At 39.4% G+C, this 16,545-nt stretch overlaps 1 protein-coding gene across 3 annotated transcripts in view; it reads left to right on the forward strand.

Annotated features, from left to right (window-relative positions):
- Positions 1-1,947: 1,947 nt before the first annotated feature.
- Positions 1,948-16,545, forward strand: part of slit3 (slit homolog 3 (Drosophila)) — a 601,438-nt gene continuing 586,840 nt past the window's right edge. Inside the window, exons 1-2 of one of the 3 annotated variants that reach the window (XM_061891595.1) lie at positions 1,948-2,021; positions 3,857-3,961. In XM_061891595.1, coding sequence (XP_061747579.1) covers positions 3,927-3,961 — 35 coding nt within the window. In that variant the 5' untranslated portion in view covers positions 1,948-2,021; positions 3,857-3,926. Of the gene's footprint in view, positions 2,022-3,856; positions 3,962-13,445; positions 13,554-16,545 lie in introns of those variants that run through there. The other 2 variants (XM_061891594.1, XM_061891593.1) reach the window with 2 other exon arrangements.

Raw genomic sequence — 16,545 nt, forward strand, 5'->3', positions numbered from 1 at the left:
TTTCCAGGAGTTATCTCACTTTGTGAGTAGCCTCAGATTTACTAATGGTTTCGAATGTTGTATAAATGCGTACAATAAATATTAATTTCTGTCAATGAAGATTTGCGTCAGCCTGCGACACAAAGTCATTTTGATAGTAGGCTATTATAGCTAATATGGACACTTATGTCATGTGTAGTCTTCAATTTAAAACTTATACACGGCTTTTCATTTTTTACGGCTACAGACAGATTTGTTTTTTGTATTTTTGGTCCAATATGGCTCTTTCAACGTTTTGGGTTGCCAAACCCTGGTCTATTTAAAAGAATGATGTGATCTACTTTATCGAAGGCACCAATAGGAGCCAGCAAAACCAAAACTGACAGTTTTTGAGTTAGTACTCAACCTGAGATCGTTCAGCATCTTTAAAAGGGCAGCGCACCCTAAAACCTGACTGAAACTTTTCTTAAATATTGCATTTATTAAAAAAATTAACCTAACAGTTGTTTAAAGGCCTACTGAAACCCACTACTACCGACCAGGCAGTCTGATAGTTTATATATCAATGATGAAATATTAACATTGCAACTCATGGCAATACGGCCTTTTTAGTTTACTAAATTGCAACTTTAAATTTCCCGCGAAGTTTCCTGTTGGAAACGTCGCGGAATGATGACGCTTATGATGACGCTTATGATGACGCGTGCGCGTGATGTCACTGATTGTAGCGGACATTTTGTTCCAGCCCCGATCCCAGCTATAAGTCGTCTGCTTTAATCGCATAATTAAAAAAAAGAAAGATGTAGGTGGGAAGCGGTGTATTGCGGCCGCCTTTAACAACACAAACACAGCCGGTGTTTCCTTGTTTTCATTCCCGAAAAATGACGGTGAAGCTTTACTATAGAACAGAGCGGTCAAGCGAACATGGTTCCCTACCACATGTCAACTGGCAGGTTTCGGTGAGAAAATGGTGGTAATAAGTCGGCTCTTACCGTAAACATGAGCGGGGAGCTTGCGTCGTTCCTCCTGCACCTGTCAAAGAGGCAGCTGCGGACTCTCTTGCCTCCTCCCACCGGCCGCCCCCGACCGTCGGATGCTTCCACCGAGGAGGAGAGGGAAAAAAAATATATTTCAGCGCGGCCCCAACGGCTACCTTCGCTTCGCCTCGTCGAGAAACGTGGCTTCCCTCAGAGACACCGGCGGTCACCACACCCATGGCCACACCCCTCTGACTTTTACTAAAACGCTAAAACACTAGTAACACAATAAGCAGATAAGGGATTTTCCAGAATTATCCTAGTAAATGTGTCTAATAACATCTGAATCGCTCTGCTGTCTAGTTTTTTTTTTTCCTAGTCCTTCACTCTTACTTTCCTAATCCACGAATCTTTCATCCTCTCTCAAATTAATGGGGAAATCGTCGTTTTCACGATTCGAATCGCTCTTGCTGCTGGTGGCTATGATTATAAACAATGTGAGGATGTGAGGAGCCCGACAACCCGTGACGTCACGCGCACATTGTCTGTTACTTCCAGTACAGGCAAGGCCTTTTTATTAGCGACCAAAAGTTGCGAACTTTATTGTCGATGTTCTCTACTAAATCCTTTCAGCAAAAATATGGCAATATCGCAAAATGATCAAGTATGACAAATAGAATGGACCTGCTATCCCCGTTTAAATAAGAAAATCTCATTTCAGTAGGCCTTTAAGATGTTTAAAATCTCCCCTCTCAAAGAACCATGAAATATTCACAAAAAAATGGTTGGTGTTAAGAATTCTCCATGTTTATATACGTTTCCAGATACTTAACATGGACCCAGACTTAAACAAGTTGAAAAACCTATTCGGGTGTTACCATTTAGTGGTCAATTGTACGGAATATGTACTGTACTGTGCGATCTATTAATAAAAGTTTCAATCAAAAACAACTTTTATTTTGAAGCATTTCTTGACAGTGTCACTTCCGCTTCCTGTCTGACTTGCGTTAACGTTTGGTAACTTCTTCTCTCTACTACTTCAGTCGGTCTCTAGTCTTCGACCATGTGAGTATGTCGAAGATTTTATAAGACTCATTTAGACTATTAATATACATAACTGTGTTTGTGTAACGTCTAGTGGTGTGTTAAGAACATTATTTGTGCTGTGTTGTTAAGAAGTTACCAGCTAAAATCTCACTGTTAAGGCTTGTATTGCTGTTGCTAATTAGGCTAGTTCACACATGCTAAAGTGACAGCTTGTTTGCGCATTTATGTTTTATAATCGTTATTTTATTTTAATATCAACCTTAAACTTGCAGTCGTCGTCAAAAGTTTACATACACTTGTAAAGAACATAATGTCATGGCTGTCTTGAGTTTCCAATAATTTCTAAAACTCTTATTTTTTTGTGATAGAGTGATTGAAGCTCATATTTGTTGGTCACAAAAAACATTCATGAAGTTCTAACCATGGAACTTTCCTCCAGAAGGTCTTATCATTGTCTATGTGATGTAAGATAAAACAAAAATTGAGCTGTTAGGCCACAATACCCAGCAATATGTTTGGAGGAGAAAAGGTAAGGACGTTAATCCCAGGAACACCAAACCTACCGTCAGGCATGGTGGTGGTAGTATTATGCTCTGGGCCTGTTTTGCTGCCAATGGAACTGGGGCTTTACAGAGAGTCATGTGACTGTTTGCTGACATTGTGGTGCAAGTTCGTTCTCTCAAAGATGCAGTCGGATTGGACACAGCGTGAAGGTAGGAAATTATGATTTATTTAGACTACAAAATAGACTAAGAACAGAAACACTTGCACAAGGCACTAAAGGCAAAACTAACAGAACTAGCAGGGGAGCTAGAAAGAACTAAAAGCGCTAGCATGTGAGCTAGGGAACAAACAAAAAAAGCATAGCGCGGAAACTAGCAAGTACAAGAAATATTTTTTTTTTACCACAATTGGGAAACAGCGTCGTCACCTGTTGCACGGAACAGAAAATACTAGGATGTGAGAGCGAATGAACAGAAAGAGCAGGCTTAAATAAGGTGATGATTATGAGGCAGGTGTGCGTATAAAACAAGAGACAGGTGACACTAATGCGTGACTATAGCAACGGAAACACACAGTAAGTGCCACCAGGAACTAAGCAAGACAAATACCAAACAGGATGTGATACAAAAACAAAACAAAACCAGAATATGACATGATCTGAACAGCGGATCAAGACAAGTCAATGGGACAATAAAAAAGGAGGATTACCTCCCAATTCTTCAGGACAACCTAAAACCATCAGCCCGGAGGTTGGGTTTTGGGCACAGTTGGGTGTTCCAACAGGACAATGACCCCAAACACACGTCAAAAGTGGTAAACAAAAAATGGCTAGAATTAAGCTTTTAGAATAGCCTTCCCAAAGTCCTGACTTAAATGTGTGGACAATGCTGAAGAAAGACAGTAAGTCCATGTCAGAAAACCAACAAATTTAGCTGAACTGCACCGATTTTGTCAAGAAGATTGGTCAAAAATTCAACCAGAAGCTTACCAAAAGTGCCTTATTGCAGTGAAACTTGCCAAGGGACATGTAACCAAATATTAACATTGCTGTCTGTAGACTTTTGACCCAGCAGATTTGGTCACATCTTCAGTAGACCCACAATAAATTCATAAAATAACCAAACTTCATTAATGTTTTTTTTGTGACCAACAAGTATGAGCCCCAATCACTCTATCACAAAAAAATAAGAGTTGTAGAAATTATTGGAAACTCAAAACAGCCATGACATTATGTTCTTTACAAGTGTATGTAAACTTTTGACCACGACTGTATCCATAGACATACGACACAGTTTGTTGTTTATTTACATAACATAAATATTAATAAGTATTTTACTTGTGTACTACAGATACTAACCTAACCAAAAGTATGGCTGTGTATACTCCAATATGCACCATTGAAGTCGACGAGTCCAACTGATGACCGTGTGTTCTCTGACCGGATCACCAACGTGGTAAATATCCTAATAAACCAATCACAGAGTTTTATACTCAACAGTTGGAATTGAATCGAGTAGCAATATAAAATATAACATATGTAATATTTACCTATAATATATACAGTATTTAATATATACTGATATATTATATTATTATATTATATTTTTATGGTGTCATTCCCAGGCCGGATTTGGCACCCGAGCCGCCAGTTGAATATCACTGCCATAAACCTTATTACATGACTTTATAAAACATTTTATTTCTTGTTTTTCATACAATATTTCTTACGTAAAAGTGTGTTGTTCTTTTTAAAAAGCATATTACGAGTTAAGATGGTGGTATTTCTGGGGACCAAGCATCCATCAGTGGCGGGCCATGCGTTTCTCACCTAGGCCTTCAGTGATGTCCCACCTAGTCCGAATTCACCTCTTAAAATACCGTAATTCAGGGGTCACCAACCTTTTTGAAACCAAGAGCTACTTCTTGGGTACTGATTAATGTGAAGGGCTACCAGTTTGATACACACTTAAATAAATTGCCAGAAATAGTCAATTTGCGCAATTTACCTTTAACTATATGTTATTATTGATAATTAATGATATTTATCTTTGTGGAAACACTGATCATCTTAATGATTTCTCACAAATATATATAGAAACAGATAAATATCAATGTGCAACACTTTATTTTTATATTTTCCTCTAAGTGCATATTTTTCAAATTGAACATTTTCAAATGATCACTTCCAAGACAGTCTTGTGAAATCACAATATCCCATTTTAACTAGCTAGCCACTAAAATTTTTTAACAAATCATGAACTACTTGGCACCACGTTTGTAAGAATAATAACTCATGTAAAATACAAAAGTCCACGCTCAAATTTTTAAATAAATCATGTCACACTTTGAACTGGACACCAAATCTGTTATCTGTTTCTTTGTCAGTTAGTGGGAAGCCTGGCATTGCATGCTGTTAACTAGTGTGTTGTACTCTGGTGTGTAACTTGACACTGCAATTCTGAGTGAGTCTTGCAGATGTGTATCAGTGAGGCGTGTTCTGTGTTTGTTCTTGATGAATTTCATGTCAGAAAAGGCTAATTCACAAAAATAAGTTGAACCAAACAGGCTTGCAACCTTCATAGCTGCTGTGCATACACCACTGTACTTTTCTGTGTCGACAAGGCACCAAAAGTTTGGTGCAGCCTGGTGGGTTTTAAATATTAAATTGTCAGGAAAGAAGAGGAAAGAATTTAAAAGGTAAACAGGTATATGTGTTTAAAAATTCTAAAAACCTTTATAAGGTTGTATTTTTTCTCTAAAATTGTCTTTCTGAAAGTTAGAAGAAGCAAAGTAAAAAAATAAATGATTTTATTTAAACTAGTGAAGACCAAATCTTTAAAATATTTTTTGGGATTTTCAAATTCTATTTGAGTTTTGTCTCTCTTAGAATTAAAAATGTCGAGCAAAGCGAGACCAGCTTGCTAGTAAATAAATACAATTTAAAATATAGAGGCAGCTCACTGGTAAGTGCTGCTATTTGAGCTATTTTTAGAACAGGCCAGCGGGCGACTCATTTGGTCCTTACGGTCTACCTGGTGCCCGCGGGCAACTCGTTGGTGACCCCTGCCATAATTGATGTCACCACATGGACACGGCTGGAGATACTATACAGAAACAAACTTACACATCACCGAGCATTGAACCACCTCAACAGTGTACAAAAGGGTCTATTTTTCGGCGCATTTAACATTCAATAAACCCGCTTCAGCAATTAAAACATATCTTACGTGGTGCTAGGGCTGGGCGATATGGCCTTTTATTAATATCTCGATATTTTTAGGCCATTTCACGATACACGTTATATATCTCGATATTTTGCCTTAGCCTTGAATGAACACTTGATGCATATAATCACAGCAGTATGATGATTCTATGTCTACATTCATACTACATTAATGCATGCTCATTTTAAACTTTCATGCACCGAGGGAGATCACAACTAAGTCCATCCATCCATCCATTTTAATACCGCTTATTCCCTTTGGGGTCGCAGGGGCGCTGGTGCTTATCTCAGCTACAATTGGGCGGAAGGCGGTGTACACCCTGGAAAAGTCACCCGCTCATCGCCGGGCCGACACAGATAAACAACATTCACACTCACATTCACACACTAGGGCCAATTTAGTGTTGCCAATCAACCTATCCCCAGGTGCATGTCTTTGGAAGTGAGAGGAAGCCGGAGTACCCGGAGGGAACCTAAGCATTCACGGGGAGGACATGCAAACTCCACACAGAAAGATCCCAAGTTCGGGATTGAACCCCAGACTACTCAGGACCTTTGAATTGTGAGTCAGACACACTACCCCCTCTGCCACCGTAAAGCAAAATGGTAAACTTTAATTACGATAATGATTTGTGGTTCTGTTAGGCCAGCAGAAATGGCTTTGCTGGCCCAGACCGCACACAACTAGTATTCATTAAATTGATTTTAATTGATTTCATTGATCAGAGATGCAAGTGTTTTGATTTAAGAGCTCTGTTTCAGAACCAAATAAGCTCGTAATTTGAGGAACTACTGTACTATTTATAATCATTTGTATTTTTAGTTCTTGAACAGCTCAGCTAGCTGATATAAATGAGATTGGAGGGCTTATTATTATTACTCTTTAGCCGACGGTTTTCATTTCCTAATCAAGTTTAATCATAAAAACAAACTGTTGCTATTATGAAGTGAAACTGGTTCCTAAAGGTTCTGGCGGGCCCACGCACTTAAATCCAGGATGTGGTCTCTCCGAGGACAATTAGGTTTTAGAGACTTGAGAGAAGTCCGCTGTGTTGTCATGACTAAAATGAGCCATCTTCTAATGGGACCATTACACGCTCCTTTATTACCTTCCCCAGCCAGAGGCGGGACGTATATTCGTTTGGATGTCAGGAAGAAAAACGCCACCTTCTTAGACGGTCACCTCCAGCGGGAGCCTGCCTTGGACCGGTGTTCTGGAACCGGGCTAAACTTGGGTCGACATTAAGGGAGTTGCAAGGGAAAAGGCTCACAAGTGGTCAAGCTGCCGCACTTAGGCGTAATTATGTGTCGTGTTGTCATGGCCGCCTTTGAGCCTTGCACTTGGAGGACTCTGTCGCGCCAAAGAGCTGTCTGTGTGAATAGACACACGCACACACACACACACACGTTCTTGTATTTCTTACCTTCCTGAGACTTCCGAAAAATGTCTACCTCTTTAGGACCACCCTCTCCAGATATATAAGGTTTGTATTTACGACATTAATATTGTATACATAATATTCAAATATAAAAAAGCTTGATGTGAAAAATGTGTTTGAATTTCAGAAGAAAAAGGTTACAATTTCACAAGAAAAACTTAGAATTTTGGCAGTATTATAATAAATGTTGTCATTTTACTCAACGCAAGTCAAAGTTTTACAAGAAAAACTGAACATTTGTGCAATATTGTAATAGAAGTTGGAATTTTACTCAATAACAGTCACAATTTTACAAGAAGAGCTCAACATTTTTGGCATTTTTATGAAAAGCGTCGTAGTTTTACTCGACAAAAGTCACAATTTTATAAGAAAACTTGACATTTTTGGCAATATTTTAACAATAATCTGAATTTTTACTTGGCAAAATGATGACAAAAGTCATAATTTAGCAAAAAAAAAAAGGCACTATTTTACAAGAACAACAAACAAATTTGCAATATTGTGATAAAAGTCAGAATTTATATGACAAATGTCACCAGTTTACTTTAAAAACATAATTTTACATAAAATAATAATTTTACGGGAAAATATTGCAATATTACAGAAACAGAGATAATATGAGAAATTGTTCCCAATTTTATTAGAAAAATGTCGACACATTGTGAGAAAGAGACTGCTTTTAGTTGATCTGTTTTTTTGTTTTTAATCGTTTTTTATTCTTCATTATTTACTTCAAGTTGTTACAGTATGTCTGTATAGACATATTTAGTTAAAAAAAATAATTTTGGCCTTTCATTTTCTTACAAACACTTATTACCTATGTTGGCCAGAGGGGGAGCACTTTTAAAACCGGCACACAGTCAAGTTGAAAAATCCCTCCTTTTTGCGGCCACCCTCATTTTGATAGATTTCACCACCAGGGGTCTCTATTAGATGCAATGGTTTTTCGTATTGGGACCATGATTTATGTCCTAACTTGTTCACCGCTCCTCCTATGGAAGCTACTTTTCCTTGCTGATGTCACAAGAAGGGTAGAAATACAAGAACACACGCAGACACACACATGCACACACCTAAGCACACACATGGCAGAGGAGCGCGTCGTGTAATGGTGCTTTTAAAAGCAAGCGAGGAGTCCAAGCTTTTCTTCTTTTTCCTCCACTGTGAAGAAGGTGGGAGGGAGGATGAAACCTAAATATTATTCGAGTAGTTCCTTAAATGTAGCCACATGCTTCAAGTTTTTAGTCGCCTCCTTTCTCGTTCAAAGCATCTTTATTTACTCCGTTTAAGAAAAAAATTATGTAGAAAAATGAGAGCAATAATAATAACTCTGAGGCAATTCCTTAAGGAATTTCATGTGAATGCTCCAATGCTGAAGTTTAACTGAAATTCTGAAAGAATGTAGTATGGATGTAAGAATACCGTATTTCCTTGAATAGCCGCCGGGGCGCTAATTAATTTAAAATCTCTTCTCACTCCTGCGCTTACCAAAGGCATGCGGTAAAAGTAAGCATGCGCTAATTATTTTAAAACCTCTTCTCACTGCGGCCCTTACCAAAGGTATGCAGTAAAAATTTGAGTGTGATGTAAGCTTGGACCTTAAAGCCTACTGAATAGCTCTTAATCTTCTTCCCTTTATGTGATTTCAAATTACTGGTATTGAAATCAGCCTCCTCCATTTTGAAAATGATGACAGGGGAAGTGTCACTTTTGACATCACGAGTTTGACCAGGCGGTAATACTAAGCATGCGCTAATTATTTTGCGAAGCGAGTTTGACCCGGCAGTAATTCAAGGCAGGCGCATACTATATGCCCTGCGGCAATTCAAGTAAGTACGGTTTGAATGTTGAAGAGTTTGAATGTCCAGGAAAACATGGATTTGGTTTGGAACTTAGGAAATTGTTGGTTTGAATTTTCAGGATGAGTGGAATGTGTTGATGTTAGAATGGTTGGAATAGGTTGAAAAATTATATCTGGATTTTTTTTTTTATAATTGTTGAAAGGGAGCGCACAATTCCTGGAGAGGCTAAATATTTTGCAAATGAACCGGTTTGAATCGGATTAAAAATTTAGTACTTGTGGAACTTTGAAAAACGTTGCTCTCATTTCAATGGGAATTTTATAAAAATTTGGTAATTCTGGGAAAAAGAGGGATTTTTTTACAAAATTGTCAAAAGCTTGAATGAGTTGAAATGATTAATGTTGGAATTTTTCAAAACGGTCGAGTAATGTTGAAGTCGTAAAATTTTTCATTGAGAAATGGTAATTCCTGGAATTTCGGGAAAATCTGAAAGTTTTCCAGTTCAACAAACAACTTTGTTTTTTGTCCTGATTAAGAGGAATGTTTGGACGGTGGAACGGTTGAAGCAGTCTACACCAAAAAAAAGTGAAAATAGGATTTAGAAAACTGGGAATTCTGTGAATTCCTGGAATTTTTTGGAACTTCCATCCATTTTCTACCGCTTATTCCCTTTGGGGTCGTGGGGTACGCTGGTGCCTAGCTCAGCTACAATTGGCCGGAAGGCTATGTACACCCTGGACAAGTCGCCACCTCATCGCAGGGCCAACACAGATATAGACAACATTCACACTCACGTTCACACACTAGGGCCAATTTTTAGTGTTGCTAATCAACCTATCCCCAGGATAACCGCAATTTGCTCCTGAACTTGGGAAATCATTAGTTTGAATGTCTAGGATGAGTGGAATATGTTGACGGGGGAATGGTTTGAATCGGTTGAAAAATGTGGAAATGGTTGAAGTTTGAAAAATGGCCAATCCATTTTGAATGGGGAAAATGCCCCGAAAAACCTGTAATACTTGGAAATCTGGACATTTTTAGAATTTTTCAAGAGAAAACCCACAATTCCCGAAAAGGCTGGACAGTTTGAGGCTGGAACGGTTTGAATGGAATAAAAAATGTGGAAGGTAGAGTGCGCCAAAATCTGGAGAAGAAGAATTATATAGAAAAAATTTTAATGTAGAAAACCATGTGTGTGAATGCTTTGGAGCATTCACACTATTAAAGCTACGAGCAATGTTGATAGGGGCCCTCGCCCACATTGCACCGCGGGGTTTACGCACTGACCCATCACCAAAATATAACATTTTTCGCCATACATGATGCGCCTGCAAAATTTGGGGACTTTTCGTGCATGTTAAAGGCCTTAAAAAGGCGTCCAAACATCCATCCCATCCATCCATCCATCCATCTATCTATCTATCCATCTATCCATCTATCTGCAAAACATTCTTTGCAATTTATCAGTTTAGTATGATCACCTGGAGTGCAGAAATGACAGTTAGATTTGTTATGGCGTGGGGCAGTTTTTGCCACTAGGCTCTGCCCACTACGAGTAGGTAGGAACAGGTACTGACCCATCGGCCACTTCAGGGTGTCATCATGGTCATTTCTACCAAATATGATGAAGATCTGAATTTGTAGAGCCCAGTTGGTAACGTTTCGCGTTTTGTGGCGAATCATCGGAGCCAAGTTTGGCGCCATGCCACGCCCACATCTTATGGCACAGGCAAAATTTGTTCTCAATTTATCATCACCGCCATGTGTGGTGTTTGTAAGTTCCTGAGACTTTTATGTGCGTCCCGTCATGATAGAGGTCTCCTGCAATTTTCGTGTCGATAAATGAAGCTGGTAGGAGGCGCTATTTTTTTTAGATGCGACTCGAGAGCTAAATTTTAAAATGTAATTTTCAAGACCCCCAAAATATTAATTTGTTCACCATACCTGACGGACCTGCAAAAATTGTGATTTTTTGGGTGCATGTCAATGGCCTCAAAGAGGAGTCCAAACGTACAAAAACCCCCACAACAATTTCAATAGGGTCGTTGCGGCTCTTGCTACACTGTTCTGGCCCTCCAAAAAAATTACAAAAATAAAATACAATAAAATAAAATAAAATTAAACAAACAAAAAAACAACAACAGTAATTTCAATAGGGTCTTTGCAGCTCTTGTTCCGCTGTTCTGGCCCTAAAAAAATACTAAAATAAAATAAAATAAACATTTTAAAAACAAACAAAAAAAAACCCCACAGCAATTTCAGTAGAGTCCTTGCGGCTATTGCTCCTCTGTTCTGGCCCTAAAAAAATAAAATACAATAAAATGAAATGAAATAAAACAAACAAAGCAACCCCACAGCAATTTCAATAGGGGTCCTTGCGACTCCTCCTCCGCTGTTCTGGCCCTAAAAAAAATATACAAAAATAAAATAAAGTAAAATTAAATTTAATTAAATAAAACAACAACAGCAATTTCAATAGGGTCCTTGCAGCTCTTGTTCCGCTGTTCTGGCCCTAAAAAAAATAAATAAAAAAAATTTTTTAAAAACAAAAACAAAAAACCCACAGCAATTTCAGTTGAGTCCTTGCGGCTATTGCTTCGCTGTTCTGGCCCTAAAAAATAAATAAATAAATAAAATGAAATGAAATGAAATTAAATAAAACAAACAAACAAAAAAACCCCACATCAATTTCAGTAGGGGTCCTTGCGGCTCCTGCTCCGCTGTTCTGGACCTAAAAAAATCAAAATGTAAATAAAATAAAACAACTTTGTTCGTAAGGCTAACTATGAGAACAAAGTTTGGCGCCACGACACGCACAAATCCTGTTATTTGGCAATTCATCATCACCCATTAGAACAGTGTTTCTCAACCTTTTTTCAGTGATGTACCCCCTGTGAACATTTTTGTAATTCAAGTACCCCCTAATCAGAGCAAAGTATTTTTGGTTGGAAAAAAAGAGATAAAGAAGTAAAATACAGCATTATGTCATCAGTTTCTGATCGATTACATTGTATAACAGTGCAAAATATTGCTCATTCGTAGTAGTCTTTCTTGAACTATTCGGAAAAAAAGATAAAAATAACTAAAAACTTGTTGAAAAATAAACAAGTGATTCAATTATAAATAAAGATTTCTACACATAGAAGTAATCATCAACTTAATGTTCCCTCTTTGGGGATTGTAATAGAGATCCATCTGGATTCATCAGCTTCATTCTAAACATTTCTTCACAAAAAAAGAAATCTTTGACATCAATATTTATGGAACATGTCCACAAAAAATCTTGCTGTCAACACTGAATATTGCATTGTTGCATTTCTTTTCACAGTTTATGAACTTATATTCATATTTTGTTGAAGTATTATTCAATAAATATTTGTATAAAGGATTCTTGAATTGTTGCTATTTTTAGAATATTTATAATAAATCTCACGTACCCCTTGGCATATCTTCAAGTACCCCCAGGGGTACGCGTACCCCCATTTGAGAACCAATGCATTAGAACAGTGGTCCCCAACCTTTTTGTATCCGCGGAACGGTCAACGCTAAATAATTTGTCCCGTGGCCCGGGGGGGAGGGGTGTCCTTTTTTTTCTTTTTTCCCTTCTTTGTCATGAAAAAGGGACGTTTTTGTCATGAAAAAGGGAGTTTTTTGTGTTTGGTGCACTATTTGTAAGTGTATATTGTGTTTTTTATGTCGATTTAATATAAAACATTTTTTTTTTTTTCTGCGGCCCGGTACCAATCGGGCCACGCCCCGGTATCGGGCGGCGGCCCGGTGGTTGGGGACCACTGCATTAGAAGACAAAAACCAAGATGGCCGACTTCCTGTTCCTTTTCAGGTGTGGGTTCCTGCGACTTTTATGTGCGTCCCGTCATGATAGACGTCTCCTGCGATTTTCGTGTTGATCCGTGAAACTGGTTGAAGGGCTAATTTTTTTCTCATTTTAAAGGTGGCGCTAGAGAGCTAAATTTGTAGTATTCGAGACATGTCAGCAGAAAAAATTTTTTAATTTTTTAATTTAGTGAATTTCAAAAAATAACATAACCTTCAATGTACAGTTGTGTTTTTAACTGTTCTAATTTTTAAATGTTTTTATTCCATGTCAGTGTTCCTATATCTTTTTTTGCTACTTGAAGTGGTTTCAATGAAGAACAAGTGAAAAAAACAGAACTGATAAGCCAATTAGAGGAACTTCCTGGTGGAGGTAGCCAATCAGAAGCAAGCAATAAATGATTGCTTCCCACACCGGAAATGTGTCAAATGTTCCAAAAACAAAAATACCCCCAATTCGTCACATCTTTCCCACTGCATAGTACTCTGTCTCCAATTGGCCCTCTTAGGCCGTGCCCCTTCTGTTTCCCCAAATCAGCCACCTGCAGCTTGTTGGGTGATTGGCCCCCTGCTGCGTTTCACTGTGTTGTGTGTTCACTCCACACAAAACAAAGTCACCACTCGCGCTTGTTGCCGTGTTTGCAGAAGAAGTACTCATGCTAATTTGTAATTTGGCGTTGTGCGTCGCTAAATGAAACCAAAGCCGGGCTAATCTGAGGAGCGGAAACCACCATGGAGGTTAATGGAGGTGAATGTTAGCGTGCTCAACGGCAGTATTACAAACACTCTTGCAGATAGTTTGATGCCACTCAAGTTGGTGTGTAATCCTGATAATTAATAATCCCAGTGTTTTGTTTTTAGTTTTTTTGTCCTCTCTAGCTTCTCAGGTATATCATATAGTTGATGCTCATATTGGCTGTACAAACTTACTTTACAAAAGAGGATTGTGGGATACTTCTCGTGTTGCCTTATTTGTATTTCCGTCCATCCATCCATCTTCTTCTGCTTTTCCAAGGTCGGGTCGCGGGGGCAGCAGCCTAAGCAGGGAAGCCCAGACTTTCCTCTCCTCAGCCACTTCGTCCAGCTCCTCCTGGAGGATCACGAGGTGTTCCCAGGCCAGCCGGGGGATATAGTCCTTCCCAACGTGTCCTGGGTCTTCCCCGTGGCCTCCTACAGGTCGGACATGCCCTAAACACCTCCCTAGGGAGGTGTTCGTGTGGCATCCTGTCCAAATGCCTGAACCACCCCATTTGGCCACTCTCGATGTGGAGAGGCAGCGGCTTTACTTTGAGCTCCACCCGGATGGCAGAGCTTCTTACCCTATCTCTAAGGTAGAGCCCCGCCACCTGGCGGAGGAAACTCATTTCGGCCGCTTGTATCCGTGATCTTGTCCTTTCGGTCATAACCCAAAGCTCATGAACATAGTTAAGGAACGGAAAGCAGATCGACCGGTAAATTGAGAGCTTTGCCTTCCGGCTCAGCTCTTTCTTCACCACAATAGATCGATACAGCGTCCTCATTACTGAAGACGTTACACCAGATCCGCCTGTCGATCTCGCGATCCACTCTTCCCCACTTTATTAAAGGCCTACTGAAACCCATTACTACCGACCACGCAGTCTGATAGTTTATATATCAATGATGAAATATTAACATTGTAACACATGCCAATACGGCCGGTTTAGTTTACTAAATTGCAATTTTAAATTTCGCGCGAAAGTATCCAGCTAAAACGTTGCGGTATGATGACGCGTGCGCGTGACGTCACGCGTTGTAGAAGACATTTTGTTCCAGCTCTGTTCCCAACTATGTCGTCTGTTTTCATCGCATAATTCCACAGTATTATGGACTTCTGTGTTGCTGAATCTTTTGCAATTTGTTCAATGAATAGTGGAGACGTCAAAGAAGAAAGCTGTAGGTGGGAAGGGTAGGTGTATTGCGGCTGCCTTTAGCCACACAAACACAGCCGGTGCTTCATTGTTTACATTCCCGAAAGATGACAGTCAAGCTTTACTATGGAACAGAGATGTCAAGCGAACATGGTTGGATTGGACCACACACACAAAGTACAGTGTATTATGCAGCGATTATTTCGAAAGATCATGTTTTTAAGAGGGTCCCTTGCGAAGGGCAGAGATGGGCATCGCCACCACCCGTCGACTGGTGCTGAAGAAAGGTGCGGGGCTGACCTTCAGGTTGTACAGGTACGACCATATAATCTCACTAAAACACTCGTAACACAATAAGCAGATAAGGGATTTTCCAGAATTAACCTAGTAAATGTGTTTAATAACATCTGAATCGCTCCCACTGCCCTCGTCTTTTTTTTCTTCCTCCTAGTCCTTCACTCTCACTTTCCTCATCCACGAATCTTTCATCCTCGCTTAAATTAATGGGGAAATCGTCGCTTTCTTGGTCCGAATTGCTCTCGCTGCTGGTGGCCATGATTGTAAACAATGTGAGGATGTGAGGAGCTCTACAACCCATCGTCTGCTGCTTCCGGTACAGGCAAGGCTTTTTTTTTATGATCAAGTATGACACATAGAATGGACCTGCTATCCCCCTTTAAGTAAGAAAATCTCATTTCAGTAGGCCTTTAAATGTATTTATATTATCATTTGGTGCAGTAGGGCCCGAGTAGGAGGGGATAGACAAAAAAAAAGGAAGACGGAGGGGGAAATAATGGGGACAAGAGGGGGATAAAACAGAGACAAAAACAACAGTGAATACAATAACAACAACAACAAAACCGCAACATCAGACAATAGGATATGTGCAAATATGATGTAAAAGTGATAGCAAAGAGGCAGTAATTGAAATAAATAATACAGAAATGATGAGCATTATTACACTACAAATGGATCAATACAAATACAAAGAGAAATAGCACTATTGGTAATGAATGATACCAATAATTTACCTCTGTTATCCACAATACAGTTCTTCAAATGCAACAATACGTATAAGTAATGATAACTAGAGATACAAAAGAAAGCAAATAAATGGAGGGGAAGAAAGAGAAGCCAGCTATATTAACCTTGTAGATTGTTATAGTAACATTAGGTTAAACTTTGTCAGTGTGCCATGTGTTACCTAGTTTACCCTAGGGCAAGGGTCGGCAACCCGCGGCTCTGGAGCCTCATGCGGCTCTTGGATCCCTCTGATGTGACTCAGCTGCATACTTGCCGACCCCTCCATTTTTCCGGGAGGTTTTCCGGATTTCAGTGCCTCTAAAAGAAATCTCCCTAGGATAACATTCTCAGATTTTCACCCGGACAACAATATTGAGGGCGTGCCGTGATGGCAATGCCTTAAACGTCCTCTCGACCATGTCGTCGGGTCCGCTTTAACACTGTGCTGTCTGAGTGCCGGCCGGCCGCATCTAGTGTACGGCTGCTGACTCAACGCACAAGGCATACTTGTTCAACAGGCTACACTGAGGATTGTGATATAAACAACTTTAACACTCTTACTAATATGCGCTACACTGTGAACCCACACCAAACAAGAATGACAAATACATATCACAAGAACCTCAGCACTGTAACACAACATAAACACAAAAGAACAAATACCCAGAATCTCATGCATCCCTAACTCTCCCGGGCTACATTATACACCCCCATTACCAGTCCATTTCAGCATTAATGGTGCCTTCACAGATGTGTAAGTTACCCATGCCTTGGGCACTAATACACCCCCATACCATCATAGATGCTGGCTTTTGAACTTTGCACCTA

This window comes from Nerophis ophidion, linkage group LG29 (genome assembly GCF_033978795.1).
Source record: "Nerophis ophidion isolate RoL-2023_Sa linkage group LG29, RoL_Noph_v1.0, whole genome shotgun sequence".
Classification (NCBI taxonomy): Eukaryota; Metazoa; Chordata; class Actinopteri; order Syngnathiformes; family Syngnathidae; genus Nerophis; species Nerophis ophidion.